We start from the raw sequence: 18998 nt of genomic DNA on the forward strand, positions 1-18998 counted from the left end.
AAAATAAAATAAAAATCATTTTTCTGTGTACAGTCAGATCTTTGCGTTGTTACAGCAAAGTTCAAAATTAATGTCCAATTAGAAAATGGATGTGTTGATTAGAGAAAACCAGTCTAACTAGTATGGCCTCAGTATCCTAGGATGAATGTATACTGAAACTACTAAAGAGAATGAGCATTACCCCATTCTTTCTGAATAGGCCAATTAGACTTAAGTTCCCTTCATTCCTCTCTCCTTATTAGGAAATTTAGAAAATACCTTCATTTCACTGGATCTGGATATGCATATGCAACTGTCTTACTTGATGAATGACAGGGCAGTCTCCTATTCTTGCTAGCTAGCCTTTTGTCTAAAATGTGTGTGTGTGTGTGTGTGTGTGTGTGTGTGACGGAGGAAATATAGTTTTGAGCATTTTAAGGAATTGATTCTGAAGACTTTTAAAATGAGAGAACCTCAAACAGTTTGAGAAAATTAAATTGCCAATAACTATTCATGCATACTGAACCACCTCCGTAAAAACTTCATGGAAATGAGCTATATACATCATAGGCATTCTTAATGAAGCTATGAGAAAGGAAAAGTTAGGCTTTTACAAATGATATTCTGTAGCATATCACATCTTTACAGATGACACTGAAATATTATGAGAATCTAAGAAACTACTGTACTTACTGTCTTCTTTCTGTTTCTCTCTGCCCAATCTTCAGTTGAGAGTTGGGTCTGTTCCTGCTTGTGGCCCTCATAGGATCTAGTAAAACATTGGAAGACAAGTTGGTTCCAGGACTCCTGCATAAGTCTCTTGACATTGACACCTAGGCATTGAGTTAACCTTGTCCATCTTTGTGGTTCCCAATGCCCTGAGAAGTGTGTGACCAGACTGGTTTGTCTATCTCTGCAGTGACCTATGAGTGAGATTCTATCCCTGTGTTCTGTTCTATCAGGCCACAGCTAGAACCTCACTTCAGATGCCTGATTATTTTGACAGACATTGGCTTGTGATGGCCCTGTTCAAAGTACTGGCTGGGTTTTGGTCCATTTGTCATAGTTTAGGCTGGCTCTCTCTCCTCACCTATTCTAGCCTAGTTACCAGACCTATCATCTTCACTGCTTCCACAGTTATCTAAGCTGATTCTGGCTTCCTTCATTTCTACTCCCTCATACCCCTCTCACTCCCAACTCTCAGTCTTCTTGCTGTCTTATTATGCTGTTCTATACTGGATGGAGGTGCTTACTTTGCTTTCTTTTTCCACTTTTTGTGATAGGTCTTTTGGAGGCCCTTTTCTGAAACTTGTCAGGGTTTCTGTTGGAGATCTGGCCTTCTCTGTGATTCTTCATCTCTCCATCTTAACTGATAGTCTCCTGTTAAACTTTGAAAAACTGCTTTCTTTGTTTGGCTTTTATACCCTTCACAACCTGGACCTAATGTACCTTTCAACCCTTATTCTACATTATGCCCCTTGCCACACTCTATGATCTCAGCAAACTGTCCTTCTTTCCCTTTCTCATGCACAACAATCCATTTCCCATCTCTGTACTCTTGCACTGGCTACACCCCATGGTATGCTGAAGCATTTTCCTTTCTTACCTCCACCTCATAGAATCCCATACTTTCTTTATACTAAGAACAATCCTTATTTCTAGTTGTAGTCTTTTCTTATTTTTACCTTTCTTCTCCTTCCCTAGACTTTGCTTTCATATATTATAATTATATATTGCATATTAAACGTAAGATGTAGAATATAATAATATAATATAATGTATATAATATTATATACAATCTGTTATCTCCTTAGTATAGAAGCCACTGGAAAGCAAGGACTGCTTCATATCTCCAGTAACTAGCACTGTGCACTGTCCCTGTTCATTAATTGATTATGTAACTTCCCTCTGGTCCCTGTTCATGTAATGATTCCGATGTGTATTATTACTAACACTCATTCATATTTTCCATGATTTCATGATTATCTACTCTTGAAATTCAGGATCTTTGAATGAAAACCATGTTAAACTTACCTTGGAAGAGTACTTTACTTGAAGAAATGTAAGCTCTTTGAAGGCAAAGACTATTTCATTTCTGTCTTCATATCTTCAGAGTCTGTGAAATCATGGTTTAGTATATGCTTGTTGTATTAGACTGGTTATAAATTACATCAAATTTGAGTTTTCTCTGCTTTCTATTTCTGAGAGAGGGTGAAGCACAAGAAGAGGGGGATGGAGAGAGACAGAGGAAAGAGAGAAGAGAGAGAGAGAGGGAGAGAGAGAGAGAGAGAGAGAAGACACACACACACACACACACACACACACACACACACAGTGTGCCTGATTAGGGGTGGGGGGTATAATGTTACAGCACAATGTTTCGTTTATTACCAAAACATTATGAAGTGTTTCCCTCCTCTTTTGGTACTTGGAAGTGGCTTGGGCAGGGTGTGTAGACCCTAGGGGGAGGAGTTAAAGCAGCTACAGGATTCTTTGGAAATTCAGTCTGACTTGCAAGTGCCACTAATTTCCAGACCCATAAAGGCTGCTCTGCAGAAACAATTGAACATTTTGATGTTCATTTTATGGAGAAAGCAGGGAGAAGCCTTTGCCTTTCTGAGGGCAGAACCACTTCATCCTTAAAATGCTGCCCCACACACATTTTCAACAGGTAAGTCAGGAGTAGCCTTCAGGATCGGCAAATGAGAAGGGGTCATATTTCAGTTTGATGCTTTTGCTGCAGAAGAGAAGCCCATTACTACAGAACTAACACAGTTTTTATGCCAAGTCCTATGTGCTATTGAGTTACCTCTCTTAACAGTGAATCTGACACTATTTGATTATGGAACAAAATGAGGTACTCATAAATCATTGAACTGTTAATAAAAAGAAGTTTACTTAGCACAAACCTAGTTAGGATATGCAACAAGGATACAGAGATGTATAGAATCTGAGACACACAGTACAATCTTCATATGGAAATATGGCTGATCAGCAGAGTCGAGCATTGCATTCCCATAATTTTTAGACTCCTACCTAATCAGAGGAGCCCCAATCGTACTTGGGCATGTTGTTTTATGCCCTTAGGTTTCTAGGAATGGAAGGCAAGAGAAGCAGGAGATGAGTCCTAGGAACTGCTGTGTTGTCTGTTGAGGCCAGCCTGTTCCTGTTGGGTGGAGACCCTGGTCCCATCACATACCCCCTTGACAAGATCTTGATGGACTATTCAAGTACCTTCTACCACTGAAATATTTTCAGGGCTTTTGTTAGACAATCTTTTTTTTTTTTTTGTATAGGCAGTGGTATGAGAAAAAGCAAAACCAAACAGCTCCCCCTTTCACCCCCAAATGGCCAGCATGAAGAAAAATAAGAAAAAAATTGTGTATGAGGACAAAAGACAGAAATCTCTCCTTTCAGAATAACCGTGTTTTAGGTCTCGACAATCTGGTTCATGTGGTGAGTGATGCAAGATCTCTGCAGTACATAGTGGGTCTCTAATGCAAGGTGGTCACGATGAGTTGTAGCAGCACCAAGAGTATCAGGGCCAAAGCAAAGATCATGATACTTCCCAAACAGTCAACAATTCTTCATCATGCATAAGAAGTGCAGTGGCTAAGAGGTCATTAGCTTCTCGCATTCAATCTGTCCAAAATTGAAGATGATATCAACCCTCTCCCCATAGATCTACTCACTCAGCATTCCCCCACTAAACCACATACACCTTTATACCCAACCAGAGACGCATGTCAGAGGAATAATACAAACCATTTGCTCCCTTAGAGGCTTCTAGGGAAAAGCTGACCCATTCTTCCATGAGTACTAAATAAGGACTTTCCCACACAGCCATCCAGGGACTCAGAATTATCACCAAGTCAGCTAGGGGATCACCTTTCTTCCAGTGAAATACAAATCACAATAATTATAGAGTAAAACTTCACTTTCCTCATTCTTCCAGCATTATCGTTCCTTGTTCCCTCAGTCCCTTTCTGGAAAGTTGTATAAATCATCCCCAAGGAAGGAAGTTGCCAATCAAGGTGATTTGAGCTATTTCTCTAGGATGTATGGAACCCCTCTAATGGGGCAAGAACCTGGAGAACAAGGCATCTTTACACTGGGGAAGGCTAAGGAAAGACTGGAGAAGGGCAGCTAGAACTGTCCAAAAAAGGGTCATTTTAAACAGGTAAGTTCTCCTAAAAAGTGGATCAGAGGATACACTGTACCTGAGACCCCTTCCTCAAGTGTGCTTGATTTTTCACAGACTCAACCTCTGGATGACTGGACAGTTGATCTTGTAAGTCAGGAGATAAAGATGCAGCTGTTGATAAGGAAGGAAAGACCTTTTACTCTGAGATGAGAGAGTGCCATTTTTTCTGGTTATGGACAGGTTTAGGGCCACTTAAATTAGTAGGTGTTCCTCCTGGAACCCAATTTGGCAGATGAGTAGAGTTGAGTACACTTTTTATCACTTCTCTCTTTTTATAAAAGATGAGCAAGGGGAAAGGAAACGAACAAATACAAGAAGCTTGGATGGAAAATAAATAACTATGAGCATGAATGTGAATAGGGTAAGAAGGACAGAAGAGAGAACACCCTATGTTGGGAATCAGAAGCCAACAATACGTTATTTATAAGAAACACATTTAAATAGAAAGATTGACACAGAGTTAAATTAATGGGTTAGAGCAAAATTATTTCTGCTGCAGGTGAACTAAAAAGAAAAAAGTGTGGGTAGCAATAATGATCTCAGACAAGGTGACAATAAAACAAGACACTTTCAATTTTGTCAGGAAATTTTTCTTCACTTCAAGTTAAATTCTATCTCTCTGCAACTTCCACTGAGTCCTTCTTCCCTCTGGAGTCAATCAAAACAAGCTTAATTCCTCTTGCACATGCCAGCTCTTCTAATACTTGAAAGTCTATTACCATACATCCCTAGGTCTTTCTTCTCCATGCTCAATAACTCCATCTATCTTATCACCCTTATCTCCCCATCCTACTGCTATAGTGCCCTGAATGTGACTTGGGTTCATAGACAGCTTAGAGCCCTTTGACAATGAATCACCATGCCCCCACCAGCTCTAAGTTTTTCTTCTTTCCTTGTCATCTTCCAGTCCAATGTCACACCCCTGCTCTGAGTATCAACAGCTTCTTAGTCTCTGTTTCTTTTAATATAGATGTCTTTCATTTTTATATGACCTTCACACACATGTATATACTTACCCACACATATATACATACATATATATACATGTATATACATGTGTGCATACACACATGCATGTTACAGAATATGAATCTTGTATTACCAGGGAATGTTGGAACTTCAGAAACAGGCTACCAGCTACAGATATGTGGCCACAATAAGGTACTTTCAAAAAACTCTGGTTCCCTATATTACTTCTGGCCCAAGAAAGCCAAGATGGGGGAAGGACTGGGGAGCAACATAATGACTTTATGACCCAGGAAGTAAACACTTCATTTTCCTCATCTGTAAAATGAGGGGCTTAGGTTTGGTGGCCTCTGAGGTCCTTTCCAGCACTAAATCTGTGATGTTCCATATTCCATTTTAATGTCTTTGTTTTACTTCATTTCCCCTAGACCTGCCTTAGAGAGAGAACAATCTGTATAAGCATGTTGGGCTTTCTGTCTAACAAAAGTGTGGATCATCTCAGGTTTCTCAGTAGAAGCTGGAGACTACAGGGAATGACACTTCTCACAGATGGGCCCATTGCCCACCATAATAGCACTGAACTAGATTATCTCTTTTAAGGCTAATGACAGTGACAGATGTGTTGTGAAAAATCTAATGTGTAAAATTCTTCTATAGCCACCATATATTTCAACTGGGGTATACAACCAGCCCATACCCTTTGTATATAACCAAGGAAGTACAAAGAAAACAGAAGGCATCCGCTGACCACTTACTAAACTATACCCAATGGATTACTAAACCAACACCAATGGTTGAGAAACTTTTCAATTTCCTTTGACCCATAGGCAAGGCACTCTCTATAAAGAATCTGTGCTCTAGTGGAAGCCCAGGATGATAAGCTGGAGGATTTGGTTCCCACCAGGGGGATCCAAGACCGATATGAGTCAAAGAATTAAGTTATGAGGAAGACACAGCTCGACTCATATTTTAATATTCAATTCACAAATCAGAACACAAAGAGAATCATGTTTTCTAACAGGTCTTCCATGCACTGAAATCAAAAAAAAATTAAAACATTTCAACATATGTCTCACATACATGTCTAATTTAGTTCCTAAAGATTTAAAATAAATACATCCACCATCTCTTTTAAAATATCCTTTTTACTCAAGGAGAAAGGAAACTACATTCCATGGAATTGATGGCTATACAGCAAGCAGTAACAAAAAATATGACATACATAGTTGCAACATATTTGATAGCATGTAGTAGGCAATAGCATTATACATGTGTGCATATGCATATACATATATACACATATATATGTGTATGTGTAATTGTAATTACAACCTAATATTGGAGCAGCTAAGTGTAACAGGGAATAGAGTGCTGGACCTGGATACAGGAAGATTCATCTTTATGAGTTTAAATCTGGCCTCAGATACTTAACTAGCTGGATGAACTTGGTCAAGTCACTTAACACTGTTTGCCTTAGTTCCTTATCTGTGAAATGAGGTGGGGAAGGAAATGGCAGACCATTCCAGCATCTTTGCCAAGAAAACCTTAAATGGATCAAGAAGAGTTGGACACAATTGAGCAACAACCTAAAATCAATGTTATCCCATATTAACTTTATGACTGTTTTAATTGATTAAAGCAGCCTCATATTAACGGAATAAGCAAATAGTTGTAAAAACATAACAGATTCTGCTGTGACTTCTGCACTGGGAATGTTATGGTATTGAAGTATATTGTTGCTAATGAGGCAATGGTGTAGTGGATCAATTATAGGCCTTAAGTCAGGAAGACCTAACTTCAAATCCAGCCTCAGACACTTGTCATCCTAGGCAAGTCACTTCACTTCTGTTTGCCTCCTTTTCATCAATAAAATGGGGATAATAATAGTACCTACTCCCCAGGGTCCTTGTGGAAAACAAATGAAAAGGGCTTTTCTTTTCCAGTTGGTGGCAGCCATCAGGCTGGCTAAGCATGAGCCAGGATGGGGGTCTGCAAGTACATCCAGCAGCTATGGAGGAAGAAGCAGTCTGATTTCCTGTGGTCCCTCCTATGTGTGTGCAGCTGGCAGTACTGCCAGCTGTCTGCCCTACACTGAGCTGCCCAGCCCACCAGACTCAACAAAGCTTGCAGACTGGGGGACAAGGCCAAGCAAGGTTTTGTCATCTACCATATTTGTGTTCATCATGGTGGGCAAAAGCATCCACCTCCCAAGGGTGCAACCTAAGGTAAACCTGTGCATCATGATGTCAATCAGCTGAAGTTTGTCAGGATCCTTCAGTCTGTAGCAGAAGAGCATACTGCCTGCCATTGTGGGACCCTAAGAGTCTTGAATTTCTACTGGGTAGGTGAAGATATAACCTCCAAATTCTTTGAGGTTATTGTCAGTGACCCTTTGCAATAAACCAGACCCAACCCCAACACTCAATGGATCACCAAGCCAGTGCACAAACGCAGAGGGATGTGCAGGCTAACCTCAGCTGGCCAGAAGAGCCCAGGTCTTGGAAAAGGTAGCAAATTCCAGCATACCATTGGGGGATCTCATTGTGCTGCTTGGAGAAAACACAATATTCTCCAACTACATCGATATTGCTAATTGGTACACATTAATTTGTAAACTGAAATGTTTAATAAACAAAATTTAGGGTGAAAAAAGGGAAAAAAGAAACAAATGAGAAAACATTTGTAAAACACTTAGCACAGTGCCTGGTGTGTTTACTGTATAAATGCTTGTGATTATTATTATTATTATTATTATTATTATTATTATTATTATTAATATTACAGAAGCAATGGTATAAGAAACACAATGATAAAACGCACTTACATTCCAAAAAAACATTTATGTAGGGCTAAGGTAACTTTAGGTAGTTCTCTCATTGATTAGAATATAAAGGAAATAAAGAAAACCAAAGACTTTGGGGGCAGAAAACCATTGTTATTGTATTAACTCATTTAACAGGGAGGCTCAGCTTCATTATTGGCTATACATGGGATTGATCTCTTACTTCATTTTCTTAAAAAACAAAGAAAGAAAGATAAGGCAAAGAAAGAAAACAACAACAAAATTCTATAATTCAGAACAGAGCTGAAAACTTTTCAGGGATACTGATTTAAATAAATACAAATGTTAACTACAGAATGAAAAGTTATTCAGATTTATTATATTTGAAAAATAAATAAAAACTTTTTATAAGGAAGATGTCAGAGATTTTCTTGAAAGGAATCAGAATAGGCAAAATGGGTGCCTTATCTACAGCAAATGAAAGGCTAATAAAGGAGGGGATCAGATAAGATTATAAGCTATCCATTAGAGAAGAAAGAAATTCTTTTACTTCTTGGTCCAAGAGAGGAATGATGACCAAAAACGAATGTCAAATGAGAAAAAACAGAAACAGGAGAGCAACATTAAAGACAGCTGGTAAAACACACTATGTACATGCAATTTGACCTGGTAAGTACATTTTATTAAACATCAACCCTGAAATAGGGATTCGGACAGAATGAAGAGAGCATACTTTCAGGTCGTAATAATTCACCGGTACCTTTTATAACTTTGTTCCATATTTTAACTTCTTCAGTTTAAAACCTTAACTTGTTCAGAAAACAAATCTATTGTTGAAGAGTGACCACTGACGACTTTCCCAGTGACAATCACTTTAATTGCTCTTCTAAACCAAGGGTAAAAAAAAGCATAAATCAGAGGGTTTATGGCTGAGTTAAAATAGGCAAACCAAATTAAAATTTCATAAATATAGGTTGGAGTGATGAACCCAAGGAATGCATCAATTATTGTTTCAATAAAATACGGGAACCATGAAATCACAAATGCTATCACAGCAATGCCCAGTGTTTTGGCTGCTTTTCTCTCCCTCTTGGACACTCTGGCTTTGTAACTCTCTGAGGATGACTCAGCTTTGCTGTTCATACTTTCAATCTTTCTAGCCTGTTGTTTAGCTACTAGAAAAATCTTACAATAAAGAATGACCATGACCAGAGTGGGAGTGAAGAACAACAGAAAGTCTATCAGTACCCAGGTTTGATTCATAGCCATCTGACAACCTCCCACACAGGTGAGGGCCCTTACTAATTCCTCCAGCCCATCATCATTAGCACCTGTGTAAAAAAGTGAAAAACTAAATGTAATGGCAAGGAGCCAGGAGAACACAATGCATATTCCTGAAACCAACAGAGTGAATTTAGTTGGATAGACCAGAGGGTCAGTGACAGCAATGTATCTATCAATGGAGATGAAGCACAAGTGAAAAATGGAAGAATAACAAAATGATGCATCAAAACAAGTGTGGAATTTACAATAACTTTCCCCAAAATACCAGCAACTCTCCACTGACCTCACCATGCTAAAGGGCATCACAGTGGCTCCCACCAAAAAATCGGCACAAGCCAAGGAGGCAATAAGAAAATTGGCTGGAGAGTGCAGCTGCTTGAAGTGAAGGATTGAAATCATGACCAGGAGGTTTCCCAAGACAGCCAGTAGAGCCCCAAAGCCAAATGCCAAGTAGAGGATGATTCGGGGTCCTGGGGAGTAGGAGGTTTTAATGCAGGATCCACTGATGTTCTCATAGCAGAGCTGCATTGCTGCAGGCTGGGACTCATTGCTGCTGCTCAGCATTCTTCTCTCAGCTTATAAGTGTCTTTGTTTTTCTTGGTAATCACAGAAAATTATCACTGACATTTCCAAAATTCCTGAAAAAAAAGATAAATAAATTACATGTCTGCTCAAAGTGAAATACTGTCCTTCATTAATTATGATCCATATCACTCAGATAATATTTGTAAAGCACTTAACACATTGCCTGGCACAGAATACACTATATAAATGCTTAATCCCTTCCCCCTTTCCTATAAACAATAATGCCTCCAACCTCTTTTATACTCAGTATATGTCCATTTAACTCAGTAGAATGGCTTTCCCCAATCTCAAAACCATTTAATAAAATGCTTTCAATAAGTCCACTAACCGTCAGCACCAAGACAGTCAGTGTTTCTCTGCTTGGTAATATTTCCCTCTAATCCTCTAGTTCTGTACCTCTGACAAGCTCCTTTGCAAAGGTCAGTGAGATACTAAAGGATTCCTCACTTCAAGGGTCACCTTTTATTACTTTTCCCTTCTTCATGTTGTCAACTCTGATTTAATGCCCAAAGTGCCACAACCTTTCCGGAACTCAGCCAAAGAAGTGCCAGAAAACACCTAGGAGATAATCCCTTGGGGTTAAGTGTAAATTAGGAGAAGAAACTTTTTTCCAATAACTATCAGTAAGCAATTTATTCTGCTACACTGCTGTTTACTCTATGGGAGCAGAAATTATGTATTTTGTTTTGTAAGATTTGCACATTTCTGTGTGTCTTTTTGTTTTGTGAATTTTTTTGATGATCAAATTTATGGTGAATGAACTGGCATCTCATATATATGTGTATATGTGTTTGTACATATATATGCACATATATCAGATGCAGATATATACATATATAACCATATATAGATATATATGTGTGCTTACATTTGTATACATAGTTACTAAACTTTAAAATTTTGCTGTCTTTTAGTATACCCTGACTGCATGTGTATAAAAACATATACACACACATATATGTATAACTATATACACATATGTAGTTGTATTTTAACAGTTTCTCCTGATCGTTAAACAATAATCTGTACTTTCTTAGGTATTGGCTGCCCATGTTAGAGCACAATTCCTCAAAAACATTTTAGAAATTTTCCCGTTGCAAGCTGATCCCCAGACCACAAACACAATTATTGCATCCATACTTTAAATCTTTTTTGTTTCGATCTGCCTGAATATATTTGGATTCATTGGCAGAATCTTTGAAAACCCTTGATCATTTCCATATTATGTTGAGACATCAAAGGAGGATTTTATTGGAAATTCTGAACACATATTATACATATATCTATATCCATTTATACATGTATATGTTATATATCTGCATATAATTTATCAATGTAAGAAACTTCCACTGTGGACATGTCTTTCTACAAAGCAAATTGACAACTACTGTGTAACTTGAAGCATTGGAGAGTTCTGGGGGAGGCACTAGGGAGGGTACTGAGAGGCTAAAGGTCTTTTTTCAGGAACCAGCATGTGTCAAAATTCAGGGCTTCACAATTACAAAGCAAGCCTTCCTTCTACTAATCAATGCTGCCCCTCCATATATTAGGGTGTCACTAAAGTATTAGTACAATTTTAAACTTTAATTCCTTAAGACTACACTAAGACTTTTGGGATACCCTATATACATTCAATATACACAAATATACATTAGATATAACATATAGATATACTTACACACATATAATACATATATATGGAATACATATGCACACTTAACGTCCACATTTTTACGTATAAGACAAGTACGTGCATTGTATAGGAAACATGTTAGAATTAATTAATACCTTGAAATTCAAATCAACGTTTGACCTCGTTTGTGAGTTTCTGTGTTTTAAGCTGGGAACCCAAATTGGAATAAGACTGTGGTGCCTGCTTCCCAACTATATTATTTACTGAAATGTCTACTTAACAATTGCAACTGGTTGAGGCTGGGATTAATTGTACCTGGTTTTGTTTGTCCTTCATTTTTGAAAAGGACTAATGACATGGGGGGGGGGCATTTCTTGATTCATGGGTGAATTGAGTTTAAGTGAGTCAGAGTTGCACAAAGTCATCAGCCTCACTCTCTCTTCCAGAGTCATCAAAGTCCATTGTCAGGATGAAAGATAGACTGGCAATAGTGTAGAATGCACTTTGATTTCTTCAATACCTGACCATGCTCTAAGCCTTCCACAGCAATTGCTTCAGCTGCCTTCATGTCTGTTGGAACAAATTGTCTGCATCTGCCTGTTCTGCAGGGCTGGGGCTTAGGAGTGAGGAGTCTTCACATGCTTGAGGTAGACATACCCCTAACTCGCTAATGAGGATTGTCGATTATCATCAACCTAGTTAGCCTGTCTGCCAAGACAGTTTTACCCAGGTGTGGCTGCTATGCATGCTACAACTTCTTGGAGCCATAGGTGAAATTTGGGTGGCAGGTGGAAACCTAAGGTAAATGAGCAGCCCTAAATAGGGCATGTTAAGCTCTCACATAAGAGATGCTAGTCCTCCTGGAACACCCCATACACTCCTGGACTACACCTACCTGTCATTTTATTGTTGTGGGTTATCTCATGGTATGGGAACTCACTTCACTAATGGCAGCTGACAACTTGTCTGTCATTTATAATCCTTGAGAGCTAGGTGCAGAAAGTGTATGTGACTTTCCAGAATTATATTAAGTGTCAGAGGTGGGAGAAGATCCCAAGATCCCAAGTTAAAATTCTGACTCCAAGACCAAACCTCAATCTACTATGTCATGCTGCCTCTCTCTGCATTAATTATAAATAAGTAGATAGTCGTTCACTATGTGTACAGTAACTCAGTAGCTACAAAATTCACATTATAAATAGAAAGACAGTAAGCCCCTGTTGTCTGAGCAACTTGGTGTGTACTGGAGTCAGGAAGACTCATTTTCCTGAGTCCAAATCAGGCCTCAGACACTTTAGCTGTGTGATCCTGGGCAAGTTACTTAACCTTGTCTGCCTCAATTCTTCATCTCTCAATGTGCTGGAGAAAGAAACAGCAAACCACTCCAGGACCTTTGTCAAGAAAATTCTAAATCAGGTCATGAAGAGTCAGACATAACTGAAACAACAATGAAAAAAAAGCCCCTGATTAAAATGAGCACAGTTTCTAAGGAGTGCAGTCTTTTCTCAGACCCAATAGAGGAGAAATCAATGTTCTACAAAGCCATTTCACTCTGGATTCATGTAGGATGGCATACCCTAAGCTAAGTGAGTGGGATGTGAGTAGTGTCTCAGAACGTATAATATTTATAGCCCCAGGTTATTTTCCTTTTGTTGTTCTCATAGTCAATAGGGGCATGAATTTGTCCTGTCAACCTGCTTTTATTTCAAATACCAACACTGAAGCAAAGGAACTACACTGGTCTATCCAGGCTGCTGGGGACAGTCTGGAACTATAGTGAAGCCTTCTCAGCTCCCCACCACCACTGGCAATATCAATTCAGAGATTTAATGTTATATGGTAGCTAAATGATTAAACTTGACGGAAGTTCAACACGGCAATTCAAGAATGAGGAGAAAAAAAAACAGCGGAGGGGAAAGGAAAGCCCAGTTCAATTTCAGTTCTGACTCACCAGATATTGTTCAGAAATTACCTCAATGACATTTAGAAATAGCTTTCCTAACTTCTGCCATGTCCATTAGGATTGAATAGCTACATCCTTTATTTATTTATTTGTTTGTTTGTTTTATTTAGTGATTTATTTATTCATTTCTTCTTTTGTCTATCATCTCTCTCTCTTTCTCTCTCTCTCTCTCTCTCTCTCTCTCTCTCTCTCTCTCTCTCTCTCTCTCTCTTCTCTCTCTCTCTCTCTCTCTTTCTATCTATCTTGTAAGCATTTAAAACCAAGGAATAGAGGAGAAACCAGAATGGATTGGAAGTTGTAATGCAGTAGTATTCATTGAAAGCTCAAGGATGGAACTATCTCCCAGGAGTGTCACTATGCCAAATAAACCAGAAGGGGGTTAAGGTAGTCAAAGGATTGTGAATCAGGTATTAGAAGTAATTTTATTTGAGAATTGTCATTGTTAGATTAAGAAACTAAGGTCCAGGGAGTTGAAGTTCAAACTACGAAGTAAGGAAGACAGGAAGATTTGAAAACAGATCATCTGTGTATGAAGTCAACATCTTTTCTACTATGCTAACTTCAAGAACCTAGAAACCATGTCACCAGTGGGCAAGTACAACAGGATTGTTCCCCAAGAAAATGGAAGAATTCCTCACTTTAACTTGGACTGGTGACAATATGATGAAGGCAAATGACCATAGAGATACACATCTGGACCGATGTTGGATTGAATTTGGAGATGAGCAAAAAGGAAAGATTCCTGTGAGCAGAGGAGGAGACAGACATGTTTCTTTCTCTTTATGAAGGCTTCTACTACCAAGAGTATTTGGAATCTGAACTATATTGAATGTGTCAAAATATTATGGAGATACCTTGTTTCCCCAGAACTAAGGCCTAGCAAGCAGGCTGTGCCCTGAGCTTGACATAACAATAATCCTTTGCCCTCTGGATGATCTCACCCTCGGCAAAATGTATTGCACCAAATGTTCACTCCCTCTATTTCCAGGGGCCTCAGTGCCAACATCCCTCACATCTCTGACAAGCTCACAATCCTGTTCCTTGCATTGTACTCCTGTTTCCATCATAGAACTCTGGTTCTATACCCCATAGAGTAATCACAACTCCCAAGACTTGGGACAATACTGTTCCCACAGGACCCATGAAAATAGTAACTCAAGACCTCAAAATGATTATGTCATAGTCCAGCCCAGGCTGTATATAAGCACTACCTGTATCACTCCTGCTCCATTATCAGCTCACCCTTGATTGAGCTCTCATTTCTTTTTGAAGAAAAACTCCAGGCCCCCTTCTTGAACCAGTTCATCCTGGATCACTCTGGTAAGGCCTTTTTGTTTTTCATTCAAGTTAATTGGCTTAATTGCATGCCTTTGTTGTGTTCGTTTGTTTGTTTTGCATGCATCTGGTAAATTTGTATCTGCATAAGCTTCTGGTCTGTTTAATTTCCCCATTTTAAAAAAGTATCTGTCTGATAATCTTAAAGAGCAGAAGAGTTCATTTTTAGTTAGACTCATAAGTTTTTTGAAAGACTCATATCAAGTATAGCATTTAGGGAAGTATAGAAACAGCAAATGATATATAAACTGAAATTCTCTGAAGTTTCAAAAGTGGGGAAAAATTTAAATGATTATACTAAGCTACATTAAGTCAGAATTTCTAGGAACCTCTAGATTGTGAACCAGAGAAGCACCTTTTAAAGTCCTGAGAATAAGGATGTTAATGTTTAAGTTTTCTTGGTTACCTTGGTGACGTGTAAATCTCCCTTCTCGGAACTAGTCCATTGTGAGCCTTCTTGGCAACTTGATCTGTACCTGATTTAATGCAATTATACAATTATGGGAATTGTGAGAAAAAATATTGTACTGTTTAAACCTACCCTTTTGTGCCTGGGAAACTGGATCAACTGAGGAAAGCCCCTGATCCTGAGTGGACAGACTCAGAAGTAACTAACATCCAGGTGAGACAGCTATCCCAAGTTTCTGGACAAGGGTGAGTCTACTGTCTTAGGTTTTTTTTTCCTCTCACCTTTTGTTATGTGCCCAGTCACCAAGGTCCTGATTCATAGGTGTTTTGGCATTTTCTCACTGTGACATTCTTGCCTACCCTCTCTTTTCAAGCAATGGCTTAGTAATGACACCTAGGACAAAGTTCCTATGTTCCCTTGAGGACCTAATCCCATAAGCTACATCACATGGCATCTTGGTTTATAACTGTCTCTCCTTTATGGGCCATGAGAGTAGAAGTTCTTTCATACCCCTTTCCTTTGGCCAAAATTGGGAAATGTCAAAATATTTTGGAGATACCCTATTTCCTAGAGCTAAGGCCCATCAAGCCCGCTGTGCCCTAAGCTTAACATAACAATAATCCTTTGCCCTCTGGATGATCTCACCTTCTGGCAAAGTATATTGCATCAAGTGTTCACTCCCCCCATTTGCCAGGGACCTGAGTGCCAGCATCTGTCATGTTTCTGACATGCTCACAATCCCTATTCCTTGTTCTGTACTCCTGTTCCCATCACAGAACTCTGGTTCAGTACCCCATAGAGTAATTATGACTCCCAAGACTTGGGATAACATTGTTCCTGAGGGATCCATGGGAACAGTAACTCGTGACCCAAAAACGATTATGTCATAGTCTAGCCCAGTATGTATATAAGCACTGTCTGTACCATAACATATCAATGCTACTCTGGAGGACTTCCACTTGCAAATGTTTTTCTCACTCTGAAGCTATTGAAACCACTACTTGATTCCTGACACACCTCCCTCAAACCTACTGTTTCCCTAAGTTAGAGACTAATCCAGTGTGGACTGCTTTCAAAATTCTGTTGACAATGAAAAGGTCATTCCCCAGAGTTACCAAGCCAGAGGTAAGTGGTCATGATAGACAAATCCAATTTTCTTGGAGCAGAATGGAATGAAAAAGCATTTATATGCCAAGTACTTTACTAAGTGCTGTAAGCATTAATATAAATTTGAGACATTTCCTGCTATTGCAGAGCTCCCTTTCTAATTGGGAGATAAAGTCCATATATGAAAGTTCAGTGGTAGAATATATGGAAGGGCCTGGGGGTTACTTAGAGTGATCAGGGATGATTGTAAGACCTAGGGATCCTTCCTGGTACACTGTAGGGAACAGGAGATCTGGGTGGGATCTAGGAGCTAGTTTTTGTTTGTTTGTTTGTTTTTGTTTTTGCTAGGCAATGGGATTAAGTGACTTGCCCAAGTCATGTGGCTAATAAGTGTCAAGTGTCTGGTCTGAGACCAAATTTGAGCTCAGGCCCTCTTGACTGCAGGGCTGGTTCTCTATCCTAGCTGCCCCTGGATCTAGCAGTTGGATTTCCTTATATTACTCCTTCTCAAGAATGATAAGAGAGAGGAAGGGCTGGAGAGCGACAATATATTTCTATGAACAGGAGAGAAACATTTTGGTTGTTCAAGTAGAATAAGATGTGGATCAAACCCTTTATTGGATACCACTCTGCAAATCAACTTCACTGGAAAGGGATAAAGCCCTGTAGAGTAGAGTGTAATAGATTTGGATGGAGCAGTTCTAGCAGCATCAGTAAGAGGACTGGAGACCATGCCCTTTGAGTAACCTGACTGTGCCCTTCACTGGAGCTATGGGCAATTTCCTATTTTGCATGCTTCATGATTTTATGGTCTCTGTGATACATAATTAGCACTGTACTTGCTAATGGCAGAGAAGACCATAAGCAGAGTGGTCTGCCTGCCTAGGTAGCAGAAAGATTGTCTTAATGGATGTGAGCTCAACAATCCTCATGTCCTCATTACTTTTGATAAAAAGGTTTATACCACTATACTGAAATAGACACAACTTCGCTGCAAAAGTCCTTTAGAAAGAAAGTATGAAAACTAAAAATTTCAAAACTTCCCAGGCCCACTCTTTTTTTTTTCACTTTCATACAAATATTTATATAGAACTTTATTTATATAGAACTTTACATAGCATTTAGATAGAACTTTAAGTTTGGCAAAACACTTTACAAATGTTACCTCATTTGTTCTTCACAACAATGCTGGTAGGTAGGTATTACTATTAGTCCCATTTTATAAATGAGAAAACTGAGGCAGGGGTTACATGACTTCCCCAGTCACACAGGTAATAAGTGTCTGGGGCTGGGTTTGAATTCAGGTCTTCTTTATTTCAGGTCCAGGGTTCCGCCTCCTCTGCCACCTAGCTTCCTCAGCTTCCTGAGAGCCCTCAGGTATTGTTGGAAAGCACAGAGTCGGCCAGTCCTTAGAACTAGGGTTAGGAAGGCTCAGCACTAGAACTCAGCTAGACTCTAATGACCAATTGTTCCTCAATACAATGTATCTTGCTCCAGGTTCCAGGTTCCAAGGCTGACATGCATGTGTATCAAATTAGAAAATTTGTCTCACATTTTGAAGTACGCATATATTAAGTTCATTTACATAAATCACAGCACAAAAAGAATTAGATTTCCTAAGGCTCATGGTGTACCCTGAAACGGACAGAACACTAGTAAAACTTATCAGTGTTTTAAGATCTTTAATGGAATGCTTCCTAAAAACAAATAAATTCCCAATTTGTTTTCATTTAATTTTTACTTCAAAAGAAAAGTAGAATACTTTGGAATTTCTGAATATATGTGATAGCAAAAAGTGTGTCATCTTTAGTAGCTTAAGTGATAGGATTTTTTACACAGAAACTTAATAATGTTTGCATCCTTATTGTAATAGAAAACTGAAAAAAGTGCAGAATTTTATTTTATTTATCTTATTCTGAATTTAAGAAATAAAGCAAGCATTTCTTTAACAGTAGAATAGAAAAAAAAGAATTGCACATGCAACTGCAAATTTATTCTGTACAACTTTCTATTTGCCTCAAATATATAATAAAGTTATCATGTAATTTTCATTTTTTCCCCTTTTTTCTTCTCTCCCCTTCCCTAACATAGAGATGGCTACCATTAAACACAAATATGTGTGTCTGTGTCTGTGTCTGTGTGCATATAATCATTTTAGAAATACTTCTGTTTAGTAGGGGGAAAAAAGAAACAAAGTCCTTACATCCAGAATGCAGCTGATATTTAAAGGGCTGGAGAGAATGAGAAGGGGAAGAAGGAAGGGAGAGACAAAAAGAGACAGACACACACCAGAGACAGACAGAGAGATCCACACACAGACAGAGACAGAGAGACAGAGACAGAGAGACAGAGAGACTGAAAGGAGGAGAGAGAGAGAGACAAATAGAAAGAATAGAGCAGGTATATCACAGAAAAATTTTAAAAACCAAAGAAACATGGGAAGGATTTTTGAAAAAAATTTAAAATAGGTGACTTTTTTACTTCATTTGAAATGCTAACCTAAGAAAGGGAATACGAAAAAAGTGCTATAAAATAAGAGAAAAAAAGTATCAAGGGAACCTAGGAATAAAAGCCGAAAACAGATATGAAATGAGTAGAGGCAGGCAATGGTGGGAAACTTTGAAACCTTGTAATCTTACTTAGCAAATGATTTTTTGCCAAATGCTATTTATTGAGACTGAAATTGGAGGTTTATGTCTCATATAAAGAGCAATACAATTTTTACATATTAAAAAGTCCTGCATCTTAGGT

At 38.7% G+C, this 18998-nt stretch overlaps 1 protein-coding gene and 1 pseudogene across 1 annotated transcript; one reads left to right on the plus strand and one right to left on the minus strand.

Annotated features, from left to right (window-relative positions):
• The first annotated feature begins 7130 nt into the window (after positions 1–7130).
• LOC110208954 (large ribosomal subunit protein eL15 pseudogene) lies at positions 7131–7742 on the plus strand (annotated as a pseudogene).
• Positions 7743–8679: 937 nt separating this feature from the next.
• LOC110208886 (trace amine-associated receptor 6-like) lies at positions 8680–16002 on the minus strand. Its single transcript, XM_020987078.2, has 3 exons — positions 15786–16002; positions 15138–15207; positions 8680–9853 (listed from the first exon to the last, which is right to left on the minus strand). The coding sequence occupies exon 3, from the start codon at positions 9777–9779 to the stop codon at positions 8724–8726; it is 1056 nt and encodes a 351-aa protein (XP_020842737.1). The 5' UTR covers positions 9780–9853; positions 15138–15207; positions 15786–16002; the 3' UTR covers positions 8680–8723.
• Between the last annotated feature and the right edge of the window lie 2996 nt (positions 16003–18998).

This window comes from Phascolarctos cinereus, unplaced genomic scaffold (genome assembly GCF_003287225.1).
Source record: "Phascolarctos cinereus isolate Bilbo 61053 unplaced genomic scaffold, phaCin_HiC Scaffold_5;HRSCAF=322, whole genome shotgun sequence".
Classification (NCBI taxonomy): domain Eukaryota; kingdom Metazoa; phylum Chordata; class Mammalia; order Diprotodontia; family Phascolarctidae; genus Phascolarctos; species Phascolarctos cinereus.

What these genes read in the sequence shown, in the direction of transcription:
- LOC110208886 (XM_020987078.2), bottom strand. Translation starts at nt 9,779, where the DNA reads ATGCTGAGCAGCAGCAATGAGTCCCAGCCTGCAGCAATGCAGCTCTGC.